Below are 24,055 nucleotides of genomic sequence, written 5' to 3'. Positions count from 1 at the left end.
GTGTTCTACAACTTTGGACCAGTAGTGTAAACAGAGATAAGTCAAGTGTCCACTTCTAGTCTGGATTTGACTCCTTGTTTATTGTTTCTCCATTAAGTGGTAAAATACAGATTCACATGGACTGAATGTAATATATCTAATGTATTTCTACTGTATGTGGGTATATGAGACAGGAGAGCATGAGAAAATAGGAGAGAGGAGAGGATGGGGAGATGATTGATAATGACAGAGATGCAGTAAAGCCCTGTGGGTCTCAGCGGTCAATACCTTCAATCAATGTGATTAGAATTCAGCTGAACAATACCCCGTGGCAGTTAATAAATACCCCCCGGCATCGACTGTAGACCGCCATAACATAAACCTCCAGAGAGAGGATGAGGCCATGAAACACTGACATAATGATGACAGAAAGACAAACTGTGCTATTTGCATCCTGTGATGTATAATACGATATTCAAATACAAATGGATGGAGAAAGTGGGGTGAACGAGGTGTGACAGATGGATGAGTGGGATCAAATCAATCTCACCCAATGATTTTTTTGTTATTTTGTCTGGGAAAGGACAGCAGAGGTAATAGGACCCTTTGGCTGCCATTAAAGGTCAAAGGTGTACTGGTAAATGGCAATAATTCCTTAACAGGGTCATTTTCATGGCATCTGCCCTCTCTCTCAGCCTTAATGCCATGACAACCATGATGCCAACTTTGTTCCTTGTCAACTCTTTCATCAGGTTTGACATCTCCCCTTTTTAACTGTTAGTCATTGGTTGTCTCTGTGGTACTATTTCTCTCTTACTCCTCCTTCTGCCGCTTTGCTTCCTCAATGTGCACTCCATTGCTCCGTTTTGATGTGGCCATGAGCCTGCCATAGCACTATTCTCCCCAGGGGTGTGTAATAAAACAAATGACCAAGAAAAAATATAAAATAATGTATTTTTTGTCTCTCTGTTTTCATAATTTTCCTTCAATTCGCAAGAGGCTGAATGTATCTCACTGGAGAGAAGGCATCTGAAACAGCGCCCCTCTGTCTCTGTATGTGTAGGTCATCTCTCTGATGCTGTCTGGTCATAAAGAGTATGACATTGTTGCCGCCCTTTGCATTGAATGCAAGGGAAGCCAGCAAGTATTTTTCATCCCTTGATTTTAAAAAAACATATCAAATAAAAGCCATTCAGTGTAAACTGAGTGAGCTCAACTGTAAATAGTCCTGGGGCACCAAAACAAAGTGTCAAGGGAAGCCCATTTGGATTTGACTTCACTCCAATCACATCGCATCAAGAGAAATACGTCAATGACAGAAATAACTTGAATTGTTGCATCTCATTGTGTGATTGTCCTCCAGTGTCTAGCAAGCTAAAATGGTCCCTTTCCTAAACTAGCCATGGATGGATATACGGATTTGGACTTGTTGGTTTTACTTAATCTCCGTACTTGCCAATGAATATACAATATACAATTCTGATCCAACCATAAATTCATATATTGTGCCCCTGGACTCAGAGGATGGAAGTTCAATATGATTTCTTGGGCTCAGTGCTAGTGAATGACACTCAAACTGTCTTCATCATAAGGGAGGTTTCTGAGTCAAAGGTGAACAAGGTGATTAGCTCACTAAAGAACTCTAAAGCCAAAGATGTGTTTGGGATGGACTCTACCTTTCTTAAAAACTACAAAGAGTCACTCATTGGCCCCATTACTAAGGTAACACATCTATTGGTCTCGGTGTGTTTCCAAGGGTATGGAAGTCGGCCATAATAACGACCCTGCTGACGTGAGTAACTACAGGCCCATTAGTATACTACCTGTGGTGTCAAAGGTTGTTGAAAAGTGTGTAGCAGAACAACTGATTGCCCACCTCAACAACAGCCCTTTCACATTACACTCCATGCAGTTTGGCTTCAGAGCGAAACACTCCACAGAAACGGCCAACTGCTTTCTTCTGGAAAATGTGAAGTCCAAGATGGACAAAGGGGGTGCTGTTGGGGCTGTGTTTCTGGACCTAAGGAAGGCTTTTGATACTGTTAACCATGAGATTCTCATCACAAAATTGTCCAAGTTCAACTTTTCCCCTGATGCCTTGAGATGGATGAAATCATACCTTGAAGGCAGAACTCAGTGTGTCAGAGTGAGCAATGAGCTGTCGCCCACTCGTAGCTATGATGTGGGCGTGCCTCAAGGGTCAATACTGGGGCCCCTCCTGTTCAGCCTGTACATTAATGATCTGCCTTCTGTCTGTACTGGGTCTGAAGTTCAAATGTATGCAGATGATACAGTGATATATGTGCATGCAAAGAGCAAACAACAAGCTGCACAAGAACTCACTACTGTAATGGTCCAGGTTACAAAGTGGCTCAGTGACTCGTGTTTGCATCTCAATGTGAAAAAACTGTTTGCATGTTCTTCACAAAGAGGGCAACAGATGCTACTGAGCCAGATGTCTATGTGTCAGGAGAGAAGCTCCAGGTGGTATCCGATTTTAAGTACCTTGGCATCATACTTGATTCCAACCTCTCTTTTAAAAAGCATGTGAAAAAGGTAATTCAAATAACTAAATTCAATCTAGCTAATTTCCGATTTATACGAAATTGTTTGACTACAGAGGTAGCAAAACTGTACTTCAAATCTATGATACTCCCCACTTAACATACTGCTTGACTAGTTGGGCCCAAGCTTGCTGTACAACATTAAAACCTATTCAGTCTGTCTACAAACAGGCTCTCAAAGTGCTTGATAGGAAGCCCAATAGCCATCATCATTGTCACATCCTTAGAAAACATGAGCTCTTGAGTTGGGAAAATCTTGTGCAATACACCGACGCATGTCTTGTATTCAAGATCCTTAATGGCCTGGCTCCCCCTCCACTCAATATTTTTGTTAAACAGAAAACCCAGACATATGGCAGCAGATCCACAAGGTCTGCCATGAGAGGTGACTGTATAGTTCCCCTAAGGAAAAGCACCTTTAGTAAATCTGCATTCTCTGTGAGAGCTTCCCATGTCTGGAATACACTGCCATCAGACACACATAACTGCACCACATATCACACTTTCACAAAATGCTTGAAGACATGGCTAAAGGTCAATCAGATTTGTGAACATGGTCCCTAGCTGTGTGTTGCCGCTTTCCATGTTGTCTGTAGCTTGTGAGGTATGGAAACACTTTGTTGCTTTTATGAATTTTGTCTTGCTGCTTTTTGTTCTATGTTGCTCTGTCTGTATGCTATGTCTTGCTTGTCCTATGTTGCTATGTTGCTATGTCTATGGTGCTATTGTCTATATTGTAATTGTTTTTAATAACCCTTTACTCAACCCTCAACCCTTGGCAATGTCAGATGACATCATGTGTGCTCCGTTTCAAAAATCAAATCAAATCCAATTTTATTTGTCACATACACATGGTTAGCAGATGTTAATGCGAGTGTAGCGAAATGCTTGTGCTTCTAGTTCCGACAATGCAGTGATAACCAACAAGTAATCTAACTAACAATTCCAAAACTACTGTCTTATACACAGTGTAAGGGGATAAAGAATATGTACATAAGGATATATGAATGAGTGATGGTACAGGGCAGCATACAGTAGATGGTATCGAGTACAGTATATACATATGAGATGAGTATGTAGACAAAGTAAACAAAGTGGCATAGTTAAAGTGGCTAGTGATACATGTATTACATAAGGATGCAGTCGATGATATAGAGTAGAGTATATACGTATGCATATGAGATGAATAATGTAGGGTAAGTAACATTATATAAGGTAGCATTGTTTAAAGTGGCTAGTGATATATTTACATAATTTCCCATCTATTCCCATTATTAAAGTGGCTGGAGTTGGGTCAGTGTCAATGTCAGTGTGTTGGCCGCAGCCACTCAATGTTAGTGGTGGCTGTTTAACAGTCTGATGGCCTTGAGATAGAAGCTGTTTTTCAGTCTCTCGGTCCCAGCTTTGATGCACCTGTACTGACCTCGCCTTCTGGATGATAGCGGGGTGAACAGGCAGTGGCTCAGGTGGTTGATGTCCTTGATGATCTTTATGGCCTTCCTGTAACATCGGGTGGTGTAGGTGTCCTGGAGGGCAGGTAGTTTGCCCCCGGTGATGCGTTGTGCAGACCTCACTACCCTCTGGAGAGCCTTACGGTTGAGGGCGGAGCAGTTGCCGTATCAGGCGGTGATACAGCCCGCCAGGATGCTCTCGATTGTGCATCTGTAGAAGTTTGTGAGTGCTTTTGGTGACAAGCCGAATTTCTTCAGCCTCCTGAGGTTGAAGAGGCGCTTCTGCGCCTTCTTCACGACGCTGTCAGTGTGAGTGGACCAATTCAGTTTGTCTGTGATGTGTATGCCGAGGAATCCATTGATGTGGATAGGTGGGTGTTCCCTCTGCTGTTTCCTGAAGTCCACAATCATCTCCTTAGTTTTGTTGACGTTGAGTGTGAGGTTATTTTCCTGACACCACACTCCGAGGGCCCTCACCTCCTCCCTGTAGGCCGTCTCGTCGTTGTTGGTAATCAAGCCTACCACTGTTGTGTCGTCCGCAAACTTGATGGTGGGTGAACAGGAGTACAGGAGAGGGCTCAGAACGCACCCTTGTGGGGCCCCCGTGTTGACGATCAGCGGTGGAGGAGATGTTGTTGCCTACCCTCACCACCTGGGGGTGGCCCGTCAGGAAGTCCAGTACCCAGTTGCACAGGGCGGGGTCGAGACCCAGGGTCTCGAGCTTGATGACGAGCTTGGAGGGTACTATGGTGTTGAATGCCGAGCTGTAGTCGATGAACAGCATTCTCACATAGGTATTCCTCTTGTCCAGGTGGGTTAGGGCAGTGTGCAGTGTGGTTGAGATTGCATCGTCTGTGGACCTATTTGGGCGGTAAGCAAATTGGAGTGGGTCTAGGGTGTCAGGTAGGGTGGAGGTGATATGGTCCTTGACTAGTCTCTCAAAGCACTTCATGATGACGGAAGTGAGTGCTACGGGCGGTAGTCGTTTAGCTCAGTTACCTTAGCTTTCTTGGGAACAGGAACAATGGTGGCCCTCTTGAAGCATGTGGGAACAGCAGACTGGTATAGGGATTGATTGAATATGTCCGTAAACACACCGGCCAGCTGGTCTGCGCATGCTCTGAGGGCGCGGCTGGGGATGCCGTCTGGGCCTGCAGCCTTGCGAGGGTTAACACGTTTAAATGTCTTACTCACCTCGGCTGCAGTGAAGGAGAGACCGCATGTTTTCGTTGCAGGCCGTGTCGGTGGCACTGTATTGTCCTCAAAGCGGGCAAAAAAGTTATTTAGTCTGCCTGGGAGCAAGACATCCTGGTCCGTGATTGGGCTGGGTTTCTTCTTGTAGTCCGTGATTGACTGTAGACCCTGCCACATGCCTCTTGTGTCTGAGCCGTTGAATTGAGATTCTACTTTGTCTCTGTACTGACGCTTAGCTTGTTTGATAGCCTTGCGGAGGGAATAGCTGCACTGTTTGTATTCGGTCATGTTACCAGACACCTTGCCCTGATTAAAAGCAGTGGTTCGCGCTTTCAGTTTCACGCGAATGCTGCCATCAATCCACGGTTTCTGGTTAGGGAATGTTTTTATCGTTGCTATGGGAACGACATCTTCAACGCACGTTCTAATGAACTCGCACACCGAATCAGCGTACTCGTCAATATTTTTATCTGACGCAATACGAAACATGTCCCAGTCCACGTGATGGAAGCAGTCTTGGAGTGTGGAGTCAGCTTGGTCGGACCAGCGTTGGACAGACCTCAGCGTGGGAGCCTCTTGTTTAAGTTTCTGTCTGTAGGCAGGGATCAACAAAATGGAGTCGTGGTCAGCTTTTCCGAAAGGGGGGCGGGGCAGGGCCTTATATGCGTCGCGGAAGTTAGAGTAACAATGATCCAAGGTTTTTCCACCCCTGGTTGCGCAATCGATATGCTGATAAAATTTAGGGAGTCTTGTTTTCAGATTAGCTTTGTTAAAATCCCCAGCTACAATGAATGCAGCCTCCGGATAAATGGTTTCCAGTTTGCAAAGAGTGAAATAAAGTTCGTTCAGAGCCATCGATGTGTCTGCTTGGGGGGGGATATATACGGCTGTGATTATAATCGAAGAGAATTCTCTTGGTAGATAATGCGGTCTACATTTGATTGTGAGGAATTCTAAATCTTTATTATTATTATTATTATTATTATATTATATATTAAATCAGGTGAACAGAAGGATTTGAGTTCCTGTATGTTTCTTTCATCACACCATGTCTCGTTAGTCATGAGGCATACGCCCCCGCCACTCTTCTTACCAGAAAGATGTTTGTTTCTGTCGGCGCGATGCGTGGAGAAACCCGTTGGCTGCACCGCCCCGGATTGCGTCTCTCCAGTGAGCCATGTTTCCGTGAAGCAGAGAACGTTACAGTCTCTGATGTCCCTCTGGAATGCTACCCTTGATCGGATTTCATCAACCTTGTTGTCAAGAGACTGGACATTGGCAAGAAGAATGCTAGGGAGTGGTGCACGATGTGCCCGTGTCCGGAGTCTGACCAGAAGACCGCTACGTTTCCCTCTTTTACGAAGTCGTTTTTTGGGGTCGCTGCATGGAATCAATTCCGTTGACCTGTTTGTAAGGCTGAACACAGGATCCGCGTCGCGGAAAACATATTCTTGATCGTACTGATGGTGAGTTGACGCTGATCTTATATTCAGTAGTTCTTCTCGACTGTATGTAATGAAACCTAAGATGACCTGGGGTACTAATGTAAGAAATAACACGTAAAAAAACAAAAAACTGCATAGTTTCCTAGGAACGCGAAGCGAGGCGGCCATCTCTGTCGGCGCCGGAACCTGGCACCTGAGCTGTTAGCAGAGCTGAATCAACAAAACAACAGAATGCCTTCACATCATTAATGGTGCTTCATACTCAACTGAGATACTCCACATGCCCACATAAATTAAACATTCCCAGACTGTCTCTGGGAGTATTTGGGCAGGGACGTGTGAATGGTAATAGCTCTGGCCTGAGCCTTAGAAATGTAAAGTCATGGAGGCACCAACAATCTATAACTTATTACAGAGTGTCCTTGAGTAGCCTATATGTGGCTTTATGCAAATAATACTACATTGTGACCATTTGAAGATGCAGCAATTAGGCTTAACATGTTTACACTACTTATCTAAACTCTTAGCTAACGTCATTAGATGGTTTCTTAAATCAGTGTAATGAATTAGTTACAGTGTTGCAGGTGGAAGAGGAATACCTTTGCTAACGAAGCCCTGCTTACTGTTTTTCACCAGCGCAGAGGGGGGAAACTGTAACCAACAAGGGCTTGGACACTAGACTCCGATCAGCTGTGACAGATTTCTCATTCGTACAGTGCTGAGCTTAAATGTTAATTGCGGTAATAATAGTACAGTTTATTGGAGTATGCTGTGAAATGAAGACACAGGATCAATCCAGTGGCACAGGAGAAAGGGGCGTCAACAGAAAATGTCAAACTAAATGAGAATGAACCAATGTGAAGCCTTACCCCAGGATTGTGAAAAGAGAATAAGCCATCCTTTCCCTCATTGTTGTTTAATTATCCCGTGAAAATCTATTGTGTGGCGATGAATTCTAATAAATAAACATATTGTAGGTTGTTTCCTCTGAATATTTTGGAGTTGCTATATAGAACCTAAAAGTGTCCTTTGGCTGTTCCCATAGGAGAACCCTTTGAAGAACACTTTTCGGTTCCAAGTAGAACCTTTTTGAGTTCCATAGAACCCAAAAGAGTTCTACCTGGAGCAAAAAAGGGTTCTGGCTGGAACTAAAACGGGTTCTACCCTATGGGCACAGCCAAAGACGCCTTCTGGAACAGATTTGGATTGAACTGTATTCAAGGGTCACATCCAGATATTTACCATCACAACAATTAGGCAATAATATCATGAATACATGTCACAATGGAACCTCACACAAATGCAAACAGTCATTTTCCTCATTCTCATCTTCATACAAATGCTAATGGTATAATCATCAACGCTTACTGACCAATCTGTCTTTGGAATGACAAGCCAACTGTCATGGATACACACCCAAACAACACACTGACAAACACACACTAAAATTGAAACTATAACACTAGACACAAAATAATCCACTGTTTTTCCTCTGCCCTGGTATTCAAATGAAAAGAGCAATGGATTGTGTGGCACTGTCGTACATGAGCCACGTGGATAACCCCAAGCGTTTCACCTTGGTGAGTTACACTGGAGCCATGTCAAAACAGTTGGACTGCAAATCAAATACCTCGGGGTGACTTTGCTCCCAGGAGAACCAGTAATCTACCCTCATTTCTCTGGCTGAGTGAACAATTGATTTTGGCTCAATATTTTGTAAATATTTACCCTGGATGTGAAACGGGCATTAGCATCAAAACAAAAGAAGAAAGCTGTCTGTGTTCAAACTAAACTCAGAGTTTGGCATTGGTTGGCCACTGTGGACATAAACTACATACTGATTTCTGCTATCAAGGCCGATAAGCCTTCTACTTGACCAGGTTTCCTTATGGACTGACTACCTTTAATAAAGCACTCTCATGTACTGGGTATTAGAGACAGTAAAGTTGAGGATGTGAGGTTGATGATGAAGGTCATAACTCTAAAAAGATGCCAAAGGACGCAGATGCAGATCACAGGAACACAGGAAGAAAACCTAAGTGAAGAACAGCCATGTATGAGTGTGTGCAGACAGTTACTATGGGTGTCTGAAGTGGACTGGCTCACCCTGCTGATGGAGAAGACGAAGCCTGGCTTGCCCGTGCAGTAGCCCATGAAGCAGAAGCGCAGTTGCCAGTAGAAGGCGTGCTCGGCGATGAAGGTGATGAGCGACAGAGCCATGGCCGCCCCCAGCATGTAGAAGACGCCGGCCATGTTGTCCACGTCCAGCTGGCTGCTCATCACCTCGTTCTTCTCATGGTGGCAGATCCCCGTCAGCCACATGGCCTCCAGCTCCTCCATGTCACCTGGAGAGAGGGACAGGATGGAGGGAGGAGTCAAGGAAGAGTGGGGACGGGGAGTGGGGACAGGCGGATGGAGGGAGGAGTGGGGACCGGGTATGGAGAAGGAGGGAGGAGTGGAGGGAGAGAAAGGAGGGAGTAGGAGAAGGGTGTGGAGAAGGGAGGACATGATGTAGCAAGAGGATAAATATTGGAACGGGAGATTGATGCAAAGTGAGCAGAGAAAAGGTATAGGGATGAGGGTTAGGGAAAGACAATTGAAAATATAGGTCTGAAAATTATACCTAAAACTGTAGAGGTCAAACACATAAAGGCTAATGCATGCAAGCCTTTGGTGGCAATTTAAGGAATACAGTTTTACAATACATCTCAGTTATATTATTCATGACAGCACACTTCAGATTCAGCAAATAGACCCATGTGTGCGTATGAGTATATGGAAATATCCACATGTCCAGCCATGTCCCAGAGTTTCTATCTGTCTCTTTGTGGGTCACCTTGTGTAACATCAGCAGCAGGTAATTCTGGCGGACCATCCGTGGGAGGACTGACGTTACTTATCTAAGCATACATTCAGATGGCTGGGCACGTCAGCAGAGCTCTCGCATGGAACCACTGGCCCCTGAGCGCGCGCGCGCACACACACACACACACACACACACGATCGAACTCAGGGTCCACTGCCTGCTATGCCTGCATGGCTCCTGGTCGACAAGGGCGACTGGTGTGAGAGATGGGGCTCAGTGGCGTCTGTGAGACCAGAGCTCCCTGGGGCCCTAAGCATCCTCCTATGCTCTAAGTTTCTGCTAGCCTCATCATCAAACCTGCCAGGCCCCCGTCTGCACCCGTCAAAGACCCCTGGTCTCTCAGCGCATGAGGATCACTTTCTCAATCTAGGTCACACTGAAAGGAGCGCATGTTGGGGCGTGTCAATGTGACATTGAGGGCCCCTTGCTAAGTTTTGGCTGGTTGTACACAGGGAACGGCACCCGATGATGACCCATATTCACACCTTCTCACACATGAGAAAATGTACAAGAAACAGTATATTATACACACACACAATAACATATTGTCACGATCCCTAAATACAGAAAACACACACTCCTTGTCCAAAGCTTATAACCTGTACATTCAGGAGGCAGACCTGTACATTCAGTAGACAGACACAGAGACTTACACACACAGTCTTCGTAGGGCTGACCCACATTCACACACACCCCTTGTCCACAGAGAAACAGAGACCTACACACACACAGTCTTCGTAGGGCTGACCCACATTCACACACACCCCCTGTCCACAGAGAAACAGAGACCTACACACACACAGTCTTCGTAGGGCTGACCCACATTCACACACACCCCCTGTCCACAGAGAAACAGAGACCTACACACACGCAGTCTTCGTAGGGCTGACCCACATTCACACACACCCCCTGTCCACAGAGAAACAGAGACCTACACACACACAGTCTTCGTAGGGCTGACCCACATTCACACACACCCCCTGTCCACAGAGAAACAGAGACCTACACACACACAGTCTTCGTAGGGCTGACCCACATTCACACACACCCCCTGTCCACAGAGAAGCAGAGACCTACACACACACAGTCTTCGTAGGGCTGACCCACATTCACACACACCCCCTGTCCACAGAGTGTAGAATACACCAGCAGCTTTACTGGCACCTCTAACTAGGACACTATAGTGGGGCCTGGAGGGGCCTTGGTCCAGGATCCTCAAGATAGGCTGGAACACACCCAGATAAAGTGGCTCCAGCACAGACAAGCTGCAGAGAGAAAAACGACTTCTATATGGCTTCGAATGCAGCTCTGACTGGTGCTCAATCAAGGTAGGACACAACCTTACTATACACCATATAACATACATAGACAATACCTGTAGGATTGTGTGTTCTATATTTTAGCCAGATGGCAAGTATTCAAAAAGTATACAATTCCATGGGGAAATATGACAACAGCAAATCTTGGCTGTTTTCCATCAAAGAACACCGTTAAAACCCTCAGTAAAATGGCACGACTCCCTAGCTGAAGTACATGAAGTCAAACTGTATGTAATTCTAACTGAGCGCCGATCTCACCGTCTCCAAAGAGCTGAAGGATGGCCAGGTCGACGTGTCTCTTCCAGCCAGACTCCTTCTGGATGGCGATGCCGTAGCCCGTGGAGGCAAACACCTTCCCACTGCCGATGGTCACCAGCTTACAGCCCTCGTCCCTCCCGGCCATGTAGTTCAGCACTGCTGCGTCGTAGATGAAGGCGTCCAGTTTACTAACGAGAGAATTTACAGTAATCACTTCTGGCCCAGCTTTACACTGTAACTACTCATCCCAATTAACCTGCTAAGTAGCCCTAATGTTGTGATAAGGATAATAGACTTCTGCCTGCTTTGCCAAGGGCTACAGTTGTCACATACTGTATAATGGTAGACACTGTTGTGCTGGGAAATTAATAAAACTAGAGCATTAAATGAGGAACAAGGAGAATAATTCAACTAAGATAAAAAAAAAAAATTATAAAAGGCCTCCCGGTGGCGCAGTGATCTAAGGCACTGCATCGCAGTGCTAGCTGTGCCACTGGAGACTCTGGGTTCGATCCCAGGCTCTGTCGCAGCCGGCCGCAACCGGGAGGTCCATGGGGCGACGCACAATTGGCCTAGCTTCGTCTGGGTTAGGGAGGGTAGGGATATCCTTGTCTCGTCGTGCACTAGCAACTCCTGTGGCGGGCCGGGCTCAGTGCACGCTGACCAGGTCGCTAGGTGTACGGTGTTTCCTCCGACACATTGGTGCGGCTGGCTTCCGGGTTGGATGCGCGCTGTGTTAAGAAGCAGTGCGGCTTGGTTGGGTTGTGTATCGGAGGACGCATGGCTCGCGACCTTCGTCTCACCCGAGCCCGTACGGGAGTTGTAGCGATGAGACAAGACAGTAACTACTAACAATTGGATACCACGAAATTGGGGGTAAAAAAATAAATAATAATAGATAAAAGAAAATAGAATACATGTTTCCCTATTGCCCCAGTCTAAGGCCCTATTTTAAGGCCCCATTCCCCTTATTCCCCCAGTCTAAGGCCCTATTTTTAGGCCCCATTCCCCTAGTCTAAGGCCCCATTCCCCTAGTCTAAGGCCCCATTCCCCTAAGGCCCCATTCCCCCAGTCTAAGGCCCCATTCCCCCAGTCTAAGGCCCCATTCCCCCAGTCTAAGGCCCCATTCCCCCAGTCTAAGGCCCCATTCCCCTAGTCTAAGGCCCCATTCCCCTAGTCTAAGGCCCCATTCCCCCAGTCTAAGGCCCCATTCCCCCATTCCCCCAGTCTAAGTCACCATTGCCCCATTCCCCCAGTCCCCCCGTCTCCCATTCCCCCAGTCTGAGGACCCATTCCTCCATTCCCCCAGTCTAAGGCACCATTCCCCATTCCCCCAGTCTAAGGCCCCATTCTCCCATTCCCCCAGTCTAAGGCACCATTCCCCCAGTCTAAGGCACCATTCCCCCATTCCCCCAGTCTAAGGCCCCAGTCTCCCATTCCCCCAGTCTAAGACCCCGTTCTCCCATTCCCCCAGTCTGAGGCCCTGATCTCCCATTCCCCCAGTCTAAGGCCCCATTCTCCCATTCCCCCAGTCTAAGGCCCCGTTCTCCCATTCCCCCAGTCTAAGGCCCGTTCTCCCATTCCCCCAGTCTAAGGCCCCGTTCTCCCATTCCCCCAGTCTAAGGCCCCGTTCTCCCATTCCCCCAGTCTAAGGCTCCATTACCCCATTCCCCCAGTCTAAGGCTCCATTCCCCCATTCCCCCAGTCTAAGGCACCATTCCCCCATTCCCCCAGTCTAAGGCCCCATTCTAAGGCCCCATTCCCCCATTCCCCTAGTCTAAGGCCCCATTCCCCCAGTCTAAGGCCCCATTCCCCCAGTCTAAGGCTCCATTCCAAGTCACCATTGCCCCATTCCCCCAGTCTAAGGCCCCGTTCTCCCATTCCCCCAGTCTGAGGACCCATTCTTCCATTCCCCCAGTCTAAGGCTCCATTCCTCCATTCCCCCAGTCTAAGGCACCATTCCCCCATTCCCCCAGTCTAAGGCCCCATTCTCCCATTCCCCCAGTCTAAGGCACCATTCCCCCAGTCTAAGGCACCATTCCCCCATTCCCCCAGTCTAAGGCCCCAGTCTCCCATTCCCCAGTCTAAGACCCCGTTCTCCCATTCCCCCAGTCTGAGGCCCTGATCTCCCATTCCCCCAGTCTAAGGCCCCATTCTCCCATTCCCCCAGTCTAAGGCCCCGTTCTCCCATTCCCCCAGTCTAAGGCCCGTTCTCCCATTCCCCCAGTCGAAGACCCCATTCCCCCTGCTCACCCAGTCTTCAGACCATAGAGGGCCTCGTCCACATTCTTCTGGTGGAACTTGATCATGTAGCCATGCATCTCCTTGTAGTTGTTCTTGATGTTCCTTTCCGTGCTGCCGTTAGGGACCGTCCCAAACCGGAACGGAGGGGAGAAGTCATTGGGTCTCTGGAACTGAGGGGAGGAGATAGGAAGAGAGAGAGAGAGAGAGAGAGAGAGAGAGAGAGAGAGAGAGAGAGAGAGAGAGACGGAGCGTGAGAGAGAGAGAGAGACGGAGCGTGAGAGATGAGATAAGAGGTGTAGAAATAATGATGGCGTGCGGAAAGTGGTGGCAGGCAGAGGACAGAGTGAGAGATAGAAATCAAGGACTAATGAAGTTTAATGACAGGCCTTACCTTCTTGTCGCTGAGTCCAGACACCTGGTCCACATACTCCTCCTGGATCATGAAGGCAGCCAGGTTGGCAGTGTAGGAGGCCAGGAAGATGACAGCGAAGAAGGCCCACACCGACACCATGATCTTACTGGTCCAACCCTTGGGGTTCTGCACTGGGACAGAGTTGTTGAAGACCAGACCCCACAGCAGCCAGATGGCCTTGCCGATGGTGAAGGAGGGCCCTCCAGGCTCTGATGGAGAGACAGGTAGTGATCACAATGAGCAGTGGTCTCAGGGAGGCGTCTCAATGTTGTAGTTGTAGGCCTTGTCTCAGGATGGTGAGTTGGTGGTTGAAGATATCCCCCTAGTGGTGTGGGGGCTGTGCTTTGGCAAAGTGGGTGGGGTTATATCCCTCCTGTTTGGCCCTGTCCGGGGGTGTCCTCGGATGGGGCCACAGTGTCTCCTGACCCCTCCTGTCTCAGCCTCCAGTATTTATGCTGCAGTAGTTTATGTGTCGGGGGGCTAGGGTCAGTTTGTTATATCTGGAGTACTTCTCCTGTCCTATTCGGTGTCCTGTGTGAATCTAAGTGTGCGTTCTCTAATTCTCTCCTTCTCTCTTTCTTTCTCTCTCTCGGAGGACCTGAGCCCTAGGACCATGCCCCAGGACTACCTGACATGATGACTCCTTGCTGTCCCCAGTCCACCTGGCCATGCTGCTGCTCCAGTTTCAACTGGCCTGGGCCCTAGGACCATGTCCCAGGACTACCTGACATGAGGACTCCTTGCTGTCCCCAGTCCACCTGGCCATGCTCCTGCTCCAGTTTCAACTGTTCTGCCTTACTATTATTCAACCATGCTGGGTCATTTATGAACATTTGAACATCTTGGCCACGTTCTGTTATAATCTCCACCCGGCACAGCCAAAAGAGGACTGGCCACCCCACATATGCTCTCTCTAATTCTCTCTTTCTTTCTCTCTCTCTCGGAGGACCTGAGCCCTAGGACAGTGCCCCAGGACTACCTGACATGATGGCTCCTTGCTGTCCCCATTCCACCTGACTGCTGCTGCTCCAGTTTCAACTGTTCTGCCTTATTATTATTCGACCATGCTGGTCATTTATGAACATTTGAACATCTTGGTCATGTTCTGTTATAATCTCTACCCGGCACAGCCAGAAGAGGACTGGCCACCCCACATAGCCCGGTTCCTCTCTAGGTTTCTTCCTAGGTTTTGGCCTTTCTAGGGAGTTTTTCCTAGCCACCGTGCTTTTACACCTGCATTGTTTGCTGTTTGGGGTTTTAGGCTGGGTTTCTGTACAGCACTTTGAGATATCAGCTGATGTACGAAGGGCTATATAAATAAATTTGATTTGATTTGATTTGATTTGATTTAGTTATGTTGTGGTTAGCTATAGGATCATGAAGCACAATGTGGCTAGGGAAGCTGGAGGAACACGACTGATTGGACCATGGTGCTGTGTCATTCTGAGAAACACCTGTGTTACAGTGCAGATGAGGCGTTAGTCCACTACTAAGTATGCCTATTGTTGTTGAATATATGTGTGCTGTGGTTCTGTCACTAAGATTGAATCCATCATGACAATATTTTTGGCACATCAGTTGTATTTACTGTTCTGTAAGTAGCCACCATGAATATCATTAGTTGGAATCCAACATTTGATCCAATTCGCACAAACACTGAATTCCCAAGACTACTGTATGACCAGCTAACAATAGCACTCCTACAATGCTTTAGGAAAGAGGGTCTTATTCTCCAGAACATGAAGGATGAGAGAGATTAAAAAAAGATATGGTCTCTAAATATAGTTCCGTCATGAATAGGATGAAGTTAGGACATTGATTATTTCTTTTAAGCTGGGAGATGTAATAAAAACGGGCCCATCCCTGTCAGGCCTGACATGTGATTCCTGAGAATATGGAAATGCATGCAAAACACAGGGCCCACATTAAAATACATGAAGATCCAGGGGAGGCGTGTTGAAATCAATGAGAAGAGACTTCACCTGCACTGGGCTCTGAGAGGTGAAGGAGGACAGGAGGAGGGGCTGGGGAGGAGGAGGGACTGGGTAGGGGCTGGGGAGAAGGAGCTGGGGAGGAGGAGGGGCTGGGGAGAAGGAGCTGGGGAGGAGGGGCTGGGGAGGAGGGTGGTCAGGGTTTACTGGCTGCCATGTAGGAGTTGGGGAAGGTCACTGTGCAGAGCAGTGTGTGTGTGTATGTGTGTGTCTGTGTGTGTGTGAGAGAGAGAGAGAGAGAGAGAGAGAGAGAGAGAGAGAGAGAGAGAGAGAGAGAGAGAGAGAGAGAGAGAGAGAGAGAGAGAGAGAGAGAGAGAGAGAGAGAGAGAGAGAGAGAGAGAGAGAGAGAGAGAGAGAGAGAGAGAGAGAGAGAGAGAGAGAGAGAGAGAGAGAGAGAGAGAGAGAGAGAGAGAGAGAGAGAGAGAGAGAGAGAGAGAGAGAGAGAGAGAGAGAGAGAGAGCGAGAGAGAGAGAGAAGAGGAAGAGGAAGAGGAAGAGAAAGAGAAAGAGAAAAATATGTATGTGTGTGTGTATGCTCGTGTGTGCGTTTGTGAGAGAGATGTTCATTCCGGTGTAGAGCCAGACCCTCTCACCTCTACCGTCAGCCAGACAGCGGTTGTAGCCCACAGGGCTGAGGTACTCAAACACAAACACAGCAATCGCCGAAACCAGCAGCAGCATCACGAACATCATCACCCACACATCAGCACTGAAGGGCTCTGAGAGAGAGGCAGAGAGAGAGAGAGGCCAACGGAGGGAGGGTGAGAGAGAGAAAAATATGCAAATGAAGAGTACACAGAGAAACAAAAAGTGAGTGAGATAGAGGCGAGGGAGAGGAAGTCAGAGAGAGAGAGTGGGAGTAGGAAAGAAAAGATTGGAGGGGAATGAGACAGACAAAAAGAGAGAGAGTTAAGCACATTATAATTCAGTCACTGGACGGAACATTTGGGTGATACTGTAAAGTTGGTCACACTCACCGAGGAAGGCAGAGGGCGAGACGGTGCCGTTGCTACGGGATACCATGACGCTGATGCCCGTCTCAATGAAGGGCACTGAGAAGTCAATTACCTCTGACCTCTCCTTGTTGATGGTGAGGGAGCCCACCGCCATGTGGGCCTTTTTTGTCTCCACCTGAGAGAGAGAGATGGAGAGAGAGACGGTAGGGAGAGAGGGAGTGAGAGAGAAAGAGAAAGGTAAATGAGAGACAGTTCCTACATATCAAGAACAGTCAAGTGGAGACTTGTGATCTCCAGTGCGGGAGGGGAAGGTGAGAGAAACAGAACGACAGAGGTGAGGCAGAACAGACAGAACGAGGGAGGGAGAGAGAGAACGAGGGAGGGGAGGGAGAGACAGACAGAACGAGGGAGGGAGACAGACAGAATGAAGGAGGGAGAGAGAGAACGAGGGAGGGGAGGGGGAGAGACAGAACGAGGGAGGGAGACAGACAGAATGAAGGAGGGAGAGAGAACGAGGGAGGGGAGGGAGAGACAGACAGAACGAGGGAGGGAGAGAGAGAACGAGGGTGGCAGAGAGAGAATGAGGGTGGGAGGGAGAAACAGACATGAACGAGGTAGGGAGAGAGAACGAGGGGGAGGGGGAGACAGACAGAAAGAGGGAGGGAGAATTGGGTTACCACAGTGGGTCACAGCAGCTTGAAATAGCCACCCCATTGCCTCCTCCTCCCTCTCCTCCCTGCTTTCCATCCCTCCCTTCGTGCCCCTCCATCTCTCCAGGTATATTTAGCCCTAAATACCTGGGCCCTACAGCACCGGGGTAAAGTGGGACAGAACTGACTGAGTTAATAAGGTGTGAATGTGAATGACAGAGGGAGGGAAAGAGAGGGGGGGGTGAGACTTTTTCCTTTACCTGTGGTCTGTAGGTTTGCGTGCCAAGGATTTGTTTGTGTTAGTGTGTGTGTCCCCAGGGGGAGCAAGTCTGTCCAGCAGTGTACCCACTTCCTCTCGCTTTCCGTATTCTCCCTCCCACGGCTTGTACTCTCTCCGTTATGAAAGTGACCTGTGTGGGTGGTACTGAGAATGAGCGAGCGAGAACTCTTGCGTGTGTGTTCTGTGTTCACGTCTGTCGATGTTTGAAGCCAAACTCATGTAATCAAGAGTTTTGCCTCAAATATTTGGGATTATGAAGGTTAGTGACTGCCTTCACTCCATCAATGCCGACACCAGTGAGCAAAATGAAGTGGAGGGACCAACTTCAACCCTGCAGTGACTTCTTTCTCTCTTTTATGCACAGCTCTGGTACATTGTGTAAGTCAAGAGGCATCCATGTGATCCATGCGGTCGTCATGTGTAAATCTGGGGTCATTAAGAGTGTGAGATACGTCCTCTGATCGGCGCTGGGACGGACGCTTTATTCCATGAACATTCCTCTTCTAAGTGGAATAGAGACGGTACACCAGCATCCTTTTAGTCCACATGAAACACACCCCTTTATAACAGGTGACCGTTTTGGGCTTGGAGGCCCAGTATCCATATTGAATCTAAGTGGCTTTGAATAAGAGAGTCTGATAAATGGCTGAAATGTATAATGTCAATGTGGATTATACTGTAGTAGGACAATGGAGATGTAGTTCTGTCTATGACAATGGAGATGTAGTTCTGTCTATGACAGTGGATATGTAGTCCTGTCTATGACAGTGGATATGTAGTCCTGTCTATGACAGTGGAGATGTAGTTCTGTCTATGACAGTGGATATGTAGTCCTGACTATGACAGTGGATATGTAGTCCTGTCTATGACAGTGGATATGTAGTCCTGTCTATGACAGTGGATATGTAGTCCTGTCTATGACAGTGGATATGTAGTCCTGTCTATGACAGTGGATATGTAGTCCTGACTATGACAGTGGATATGGAGTCCTGTCTGATGACAGTGGATATGTAGTCCTGTCTATGACAGTGGATATGTAGTCCTGTCTATGACAATGGATATGTAGTCCTGTCTATGGCAATGGATATGTAGTCCTGTCTATGACAGTGGATATGTAGTCCTGTCTATGACAATGTGGATATGGATAGTCCTGTCTATGACAGTGGATATGTAGTAGACAATGGATATGTAGTCCTGACTGGATGACAGACAGTGGATATGTAGTCCTGTCTATGACAGTGGATATGTAGTCCTGTCTATGACAGTGGATATGTAGTCCTGACTATGACAGTGGATATGTAGTCCTGACTATGACAGTGGATATGGAGTCCTGTCTATGACAGTGGATATGTAGTCCTGACTATGACAGTGGATATGTATATCCTGTCTATGACAGTGGATATGTAGTCCTGTCTATGACAGTGGATATGTAGTCCTGACTATGACAGTGGATATGTAGTCCTGTCTATGACAGTGGATATGTAGTCCTGTCTATGACAGTGGATATGTAGTCCTGTCTATGACAGTGGATGACCTGTCTAGTGGATATGTAGTCCTGTCTATGACAGTGGATATGTAGTCCTGTCTATGACAGTGGATATGTAGTCCTGTCTATGACAATGGAGATGTAGTGGATATGTAGTCCTGTCTATGACAGTGGATATGGAGTCCTGTCTATGACAGTGGATATGTAGTCCTGTCTATGACAGTGGATATGTAGTCCTGACTATGACAGTGGATATGTAGTCCTGTCTATGACAGTGGATATATGTAGTGTAGTCCTGTCTATGACAGTGGATATGTAGTCCTGTCTATGTAGTCCTGTCTATGACAGTGGATATGTAGTCCTGTCTATGACAGTGGATATGTAGTCCTGTCTGACAGTGGACAGTGGATATGTAGTCCTGTCTATGACAGTGGATATGTAGTCCTGTCTATGACAGTGGATATGTAGTCCTGTCTATGACAATGGATATGTAGTCCTGTCTATGGCAATGGATATGTAGTCCTGTCTATGACAGTGGATATGTAGTCCTGTCTATGACAGTGGATATGTAGTCCTGTCTGGATATGACAGTGATATAGTCCTGTCTATGACAATGGATATGTAGTCCTGTCTATGACATATGTGTCCTGTCTATGACAGTGGATATGTCCTGTCTATGACAGTGGATGTCTACAGTGAGATGACAGTGGATATGTAGTCCTGTCTATGACAGTGGATATGTAGTCCTGACTATGACAGTGGATATGGAGTCCTGTCTATGACAGTGGATATGTAGTCCTGACTATGACAGTGGATATGTAGTCCTGACTATGACAGTGGATATGTAGTCCTGTCTATGACAGTGGATATGTAGTCCTGACTATGACAGTGGGTATGTAGTCCTGTCTATGACAGTGGAAGGTTTTCCAACCAGAACATCCTCTGCTACAGTAAACTCCCACTACGTATTTTTACCCACAGCCTTTGGGCTGTTACCAAGGTGAGGGGCAACATTAGAACTTTCCTGAAGTTAGAACAAAGTGGTAAACTAAAAACTCTGCTGCTCTCTGCCTCAGTGCAGCTGCTGCTACTGCTGTATATTAGAACTGACAACAACCTTACCTTGGGACCAATGTCGATTACGCAACATCCTTATAACACAAACTGGACTTCCATGGTAGACTGCTCTTTACCCTTGAGTGAGGTACTTAACCTGACTGACATTAGCTGATGCCCAAATGAACAAACTGGTGACATGCAAGTGGAAGAGGAACGTCTGTCTATCAGTCACTCAGAATGAGTTTTCCTTCCAGGTGGCTCCAAGTTAATAACAGAGGGCATGGTTCCGGTTGGGATAGCCACTGACACAGATACAGACAGACACAGACACTGGCAGACAAACAGAGACAGACAAACATAAGATACAGTTGACAGATTGATACCTGCAGACTGCTAAACAGACAGACTGACACAGGTAGCTAACCCCCATGACACCATCATACACAGACAGACTAGCTGCAGCTCCGGAGTCCCACCTCTCCCACCATGCCGTTCCAGGTGCCGTTGATCTTCTTGCCGTGTTTTCCATTGGTCACCAGGTAGAGGTCGTAGGTGAACTTGACGTGCTTGGCGATCTTCTTCAGGATGTCGATGCAGAATCCCTTACAGCAGCGCTTGATATAGATCCCAGAGTCGACGGTTTTATTTCTAAGAGAGAGACATAGAAAGAGAGAGAGGGAAAGAGCGAGGGAGGAGGAGAGCGGCAGAGAAAGGAGACAGGCGTGCAGAGAGTTAGGGTAGCATAAAATGGAGGAAAGGAAGAGAGAGACCAACAGAACAGAAGAGGGGAGATATAGTAGGGAAAGTGCAACAGGAATAGACAGACTGAGCAAACGTTTAAAAAAAATATGTAAAAGGTGAGGGAGAACAATAGGCCTTATTAACACCAGGCATTCATACATCTCCAGGCGGCAGGCAAAGATATTTTTTCCATGCTGAACAACGTATGTTTAGACAGAGATTAGATGGAGGGGAACATTATCAGCATGCGTAAAGCACTCGGCTTTCTAGAGACTTTAACAGAGTACTTCCTACCCCGCTAGCCTGGATTTGGATACCATCATGGCCATGTTGCCACAGCAGAGTGAGACAGGGTGGAGAGAGGAACATATTGAGACACAGGACAGGACGTACCCACACAGTTAGAGGCTTAATACAACTCAGTACAGATGTAGAGATACTGAAGGCAGATGGCAGGTATTCATAAGGTACTGTAAGAATGGAGTTTGAGTCTAAAGGCTTTTATGGTGGATACTGTGGTACACTATAAGGGGCATAACTAGAATTATTATACAGCTTAAAATGATAGACTTGGACACTGCTTTGACATCAATACTTTACATTATAGTTGAATACATTGTTGTGGAATTGTGATCATTTCTGTGGTATTATACACATTACAGTAGTATTAAGGATATACATTGTGTAACACTAGACAGTGTTGTGGAGAGTTTTCCCCTCACATTGTTTGGAGCTGTCTCCTGCAGGGCACAGTGTTCCTCATACACGTGCCACTGAGGGGGTCAACGTCCTCCACGATAACAAACGGAGCCTCCTCCAGCGTAACGATGGAAAGGTGGTCATCCTCCCGGCTCTCTGCCCCTGAGTAGATCTCAAAGCGAGGCCAGACGTGGTACTTCATGGACAGGGAGCCGTTCTCCCACTTCCCCACCTGAGACAGTGAACAAACACACTCCATAAGGCTGGCTTCTGTGTTCACATTGGAATTCTGGTTTGGATTCAGATTGATGGTTGCATTTGGGGGACTTTTTGCCAATGCATATTTGGTTGGCAATAGCGTTATGAAAATGGGCCCCTTGAAAAATTCATTTAAATTCAAACTGCTACTTCTACTTTGCCTAACTATTATTATAATAAGGAAGCATCAATGAGCCTTAAACATGTCATGATAACACTCAAACACCAAAACAGTGGGGGACAGAGTGAGTGACTGACTGAAAGACAGACAGAAAGAAAGGAAGAAGAGTGAGTTGAACAACTGTAGCTTGTTCTATGACGTCAGCAGGCGGTTGGCCAGAGAGCAACCAGAGACGAGGACTGGGAAACACAGCACACTGGGTAGGAGAAAGGAGGACTGGGAAACACAGCACACTGGGTAGGAGAAAGGAGGACTGGGAAACACAGCACACTGGGTAGGAGAAAGGAGGTCTGGGAAACACAGCACACTGGGTAGGAGAAAGGAGGACTGGGAAACACAGCACACTGGGTAGGAGAAAGGAGGACTGGGAAACACAGCACACTGGGTAGGAGAAAGGAGGACTGGGAAACACAGCACACTGGGTAGGAGAAAGGAGGACTGGGAAACAGCACACTGGGTAGGAGAAAGGAGGACTGGGAAACACAGCACACTGGGTAGGAGAAAGGAGGACTGGGAAACACAGCACACTGGGTAGGAGAAAGGAGGACTGGGAAACACAGCACACTGGGTAGGAGAAAGGAGGTCTGGGAAACACAGCACACTGGGTAGGAGAAAGGAGGACTGGGAAACACAGCACACTGGGTAGGAGAAAGGAGGACTGGGAAACACAGCACACTGGGTAGGAGAAAGGAGGACTGGGAAACACAGCACACTGGGTAGGAGAAAGGAAGACTGGGACACACAGCACACTGGGTAGGAGAAAGGAAGACTGGGACACACAGCACACTGGGTATGAGAAAGGAGGACTGGGAAACACAGCACACTGGGTAGGAGAAAGGAAGACTGGGACACACAGCACACTGGGTAGGAGAAAGGAAGACTGGGACACACAGCACACTGGGTAGGAGAAAGGAGGACTGGGACACACAGCACACTGGGTAGGAGAAAGGAAGACTGGGACACACAGCACACTGGGTAGGAGAAAGGAGGACTGGGACACACAGCACACTGGGTAGGAGAAAAGAGGACTGGGACACACAGCACACTGGGTAGGAGAGACGAGGACTGGGACACACAGCACACTGGGTAGGAGAAAGGAGGACTGGGACACACAGCACACTGGGTAGGAGAGACGAGGACTGGGACACACAGCACACTGGGTAGGAGAGACGAGGACTGGGACACACAGCACACTGGGTAGGAGAGACGAGGACTGGGACACACAGCACACTGGGTAGGAGAAAGGAGGACTGGGAAACAAAGCACACTGGGTAGGAGAAAGGAAGACTGGGAAACACAGCACACTGGGTAGGAGAAAGGAGGACTGGGACACACAGCACACTGGGTAGGAGAAAGGAGGACTGGGACACACAGCACACTGGGTAGGAGAAAGGAGGACTGGGAAACACAGCACACTGGGTAGAAGAAAGGAGGACTGGGACACACAGCACACTGGGTAGGAGAAAGGAGGACTGGAACACACAGCACACTGGGTAGGAGAAAGGAGGACTGGGACACACAGCACACTGGGTAGGAGAAAGGAGGACTGGGACACACAGCACACTGGGTAGGAGAAAGGAGGACTGGGACACACAGCACACTGGGTAGGAGAAAAGAGGACTGGGACACACAGCACACTGGGTAGGAGAGACAAGGACTGGGACACACAGCACACTGGGTAGGAGAGACGAGGACTGGGACACACAGCACACTGGGTAGGAGAAAGGAGGACTGGGACACACAGCACACTGGGTAGGAGAAAGGAGGACTGGGACACACAGCACACTGGGTAGGAGAGACGAGGACTGGGACACACAGCACACTGGGTAGGAGAAAGGAGGACTGGGACACACAGCACACTGGGTAGGAGAGACGAGGACTGGGACACACAGCACACTGGGTAGGAGAGACGAGGACTGGGACACACAGCACACTGGGTAGGGAAACGTGGACTGGGACACACAGCACACTGGATAGGATAGACGAGGACTGGGACACACAGCACACTGGGTAGGAGAAAGGT

General features: G+C 47.8%; 1 protein-coding gene across 1 annotated transcript in view; it reads right to left on the bottom strand.

The window, feature by feature from the left end:
- The window catches only part of LOC118384602 (glutamate receptor ionotropic, NMDA 2B), a 159,899-nt gene that overhangs the window by 6,324 nt on the left and 129,520 nt on the right, over positions 1-24,055 (bottom strand). Inside the window, 8 exon segments of the mRNA XM_052518905.1 lie at positions 8,740-8,978; positions 11,077-11,264; positions 13,330-13,490; positions 13,712-13,941; positions 16,316-16,441; positions 16,700-16,853; positions 20,630-20,801; positions 21,617-21,825. Coding sequence (XP_052374865.1) covers positions 8,740-8,978; positions 11,077-11,264; positions 13,330-13,490; positions 13,712-13,941; positions 16,316-16,441; positions 16,700-16,853; positions 20,630-20,801; positions 21,617-21,825 — 1,479 coding nt within the window.

Source organism: Oncorhynchus keta, chromosome 5 (assembly GCF_023373465.1).
Source record: "Oncorhynchus keta strain PuntledgeMale-10-30-2019 chromosome 5, Oket_V2, whole genome shotgun sequence".
Lineage (NCBI taxonomy): Eukaryota > Metazoa > Chordata > Actinopteri > Salmoniformes > Salmonidae > Oncorhynchus > Oncorhynchus keta.
The sequence above is the reverse complement of the archived record's forward strand: the minus strand, read 5'-3'. Positions and strand labels throughout refer to the sequence as shown.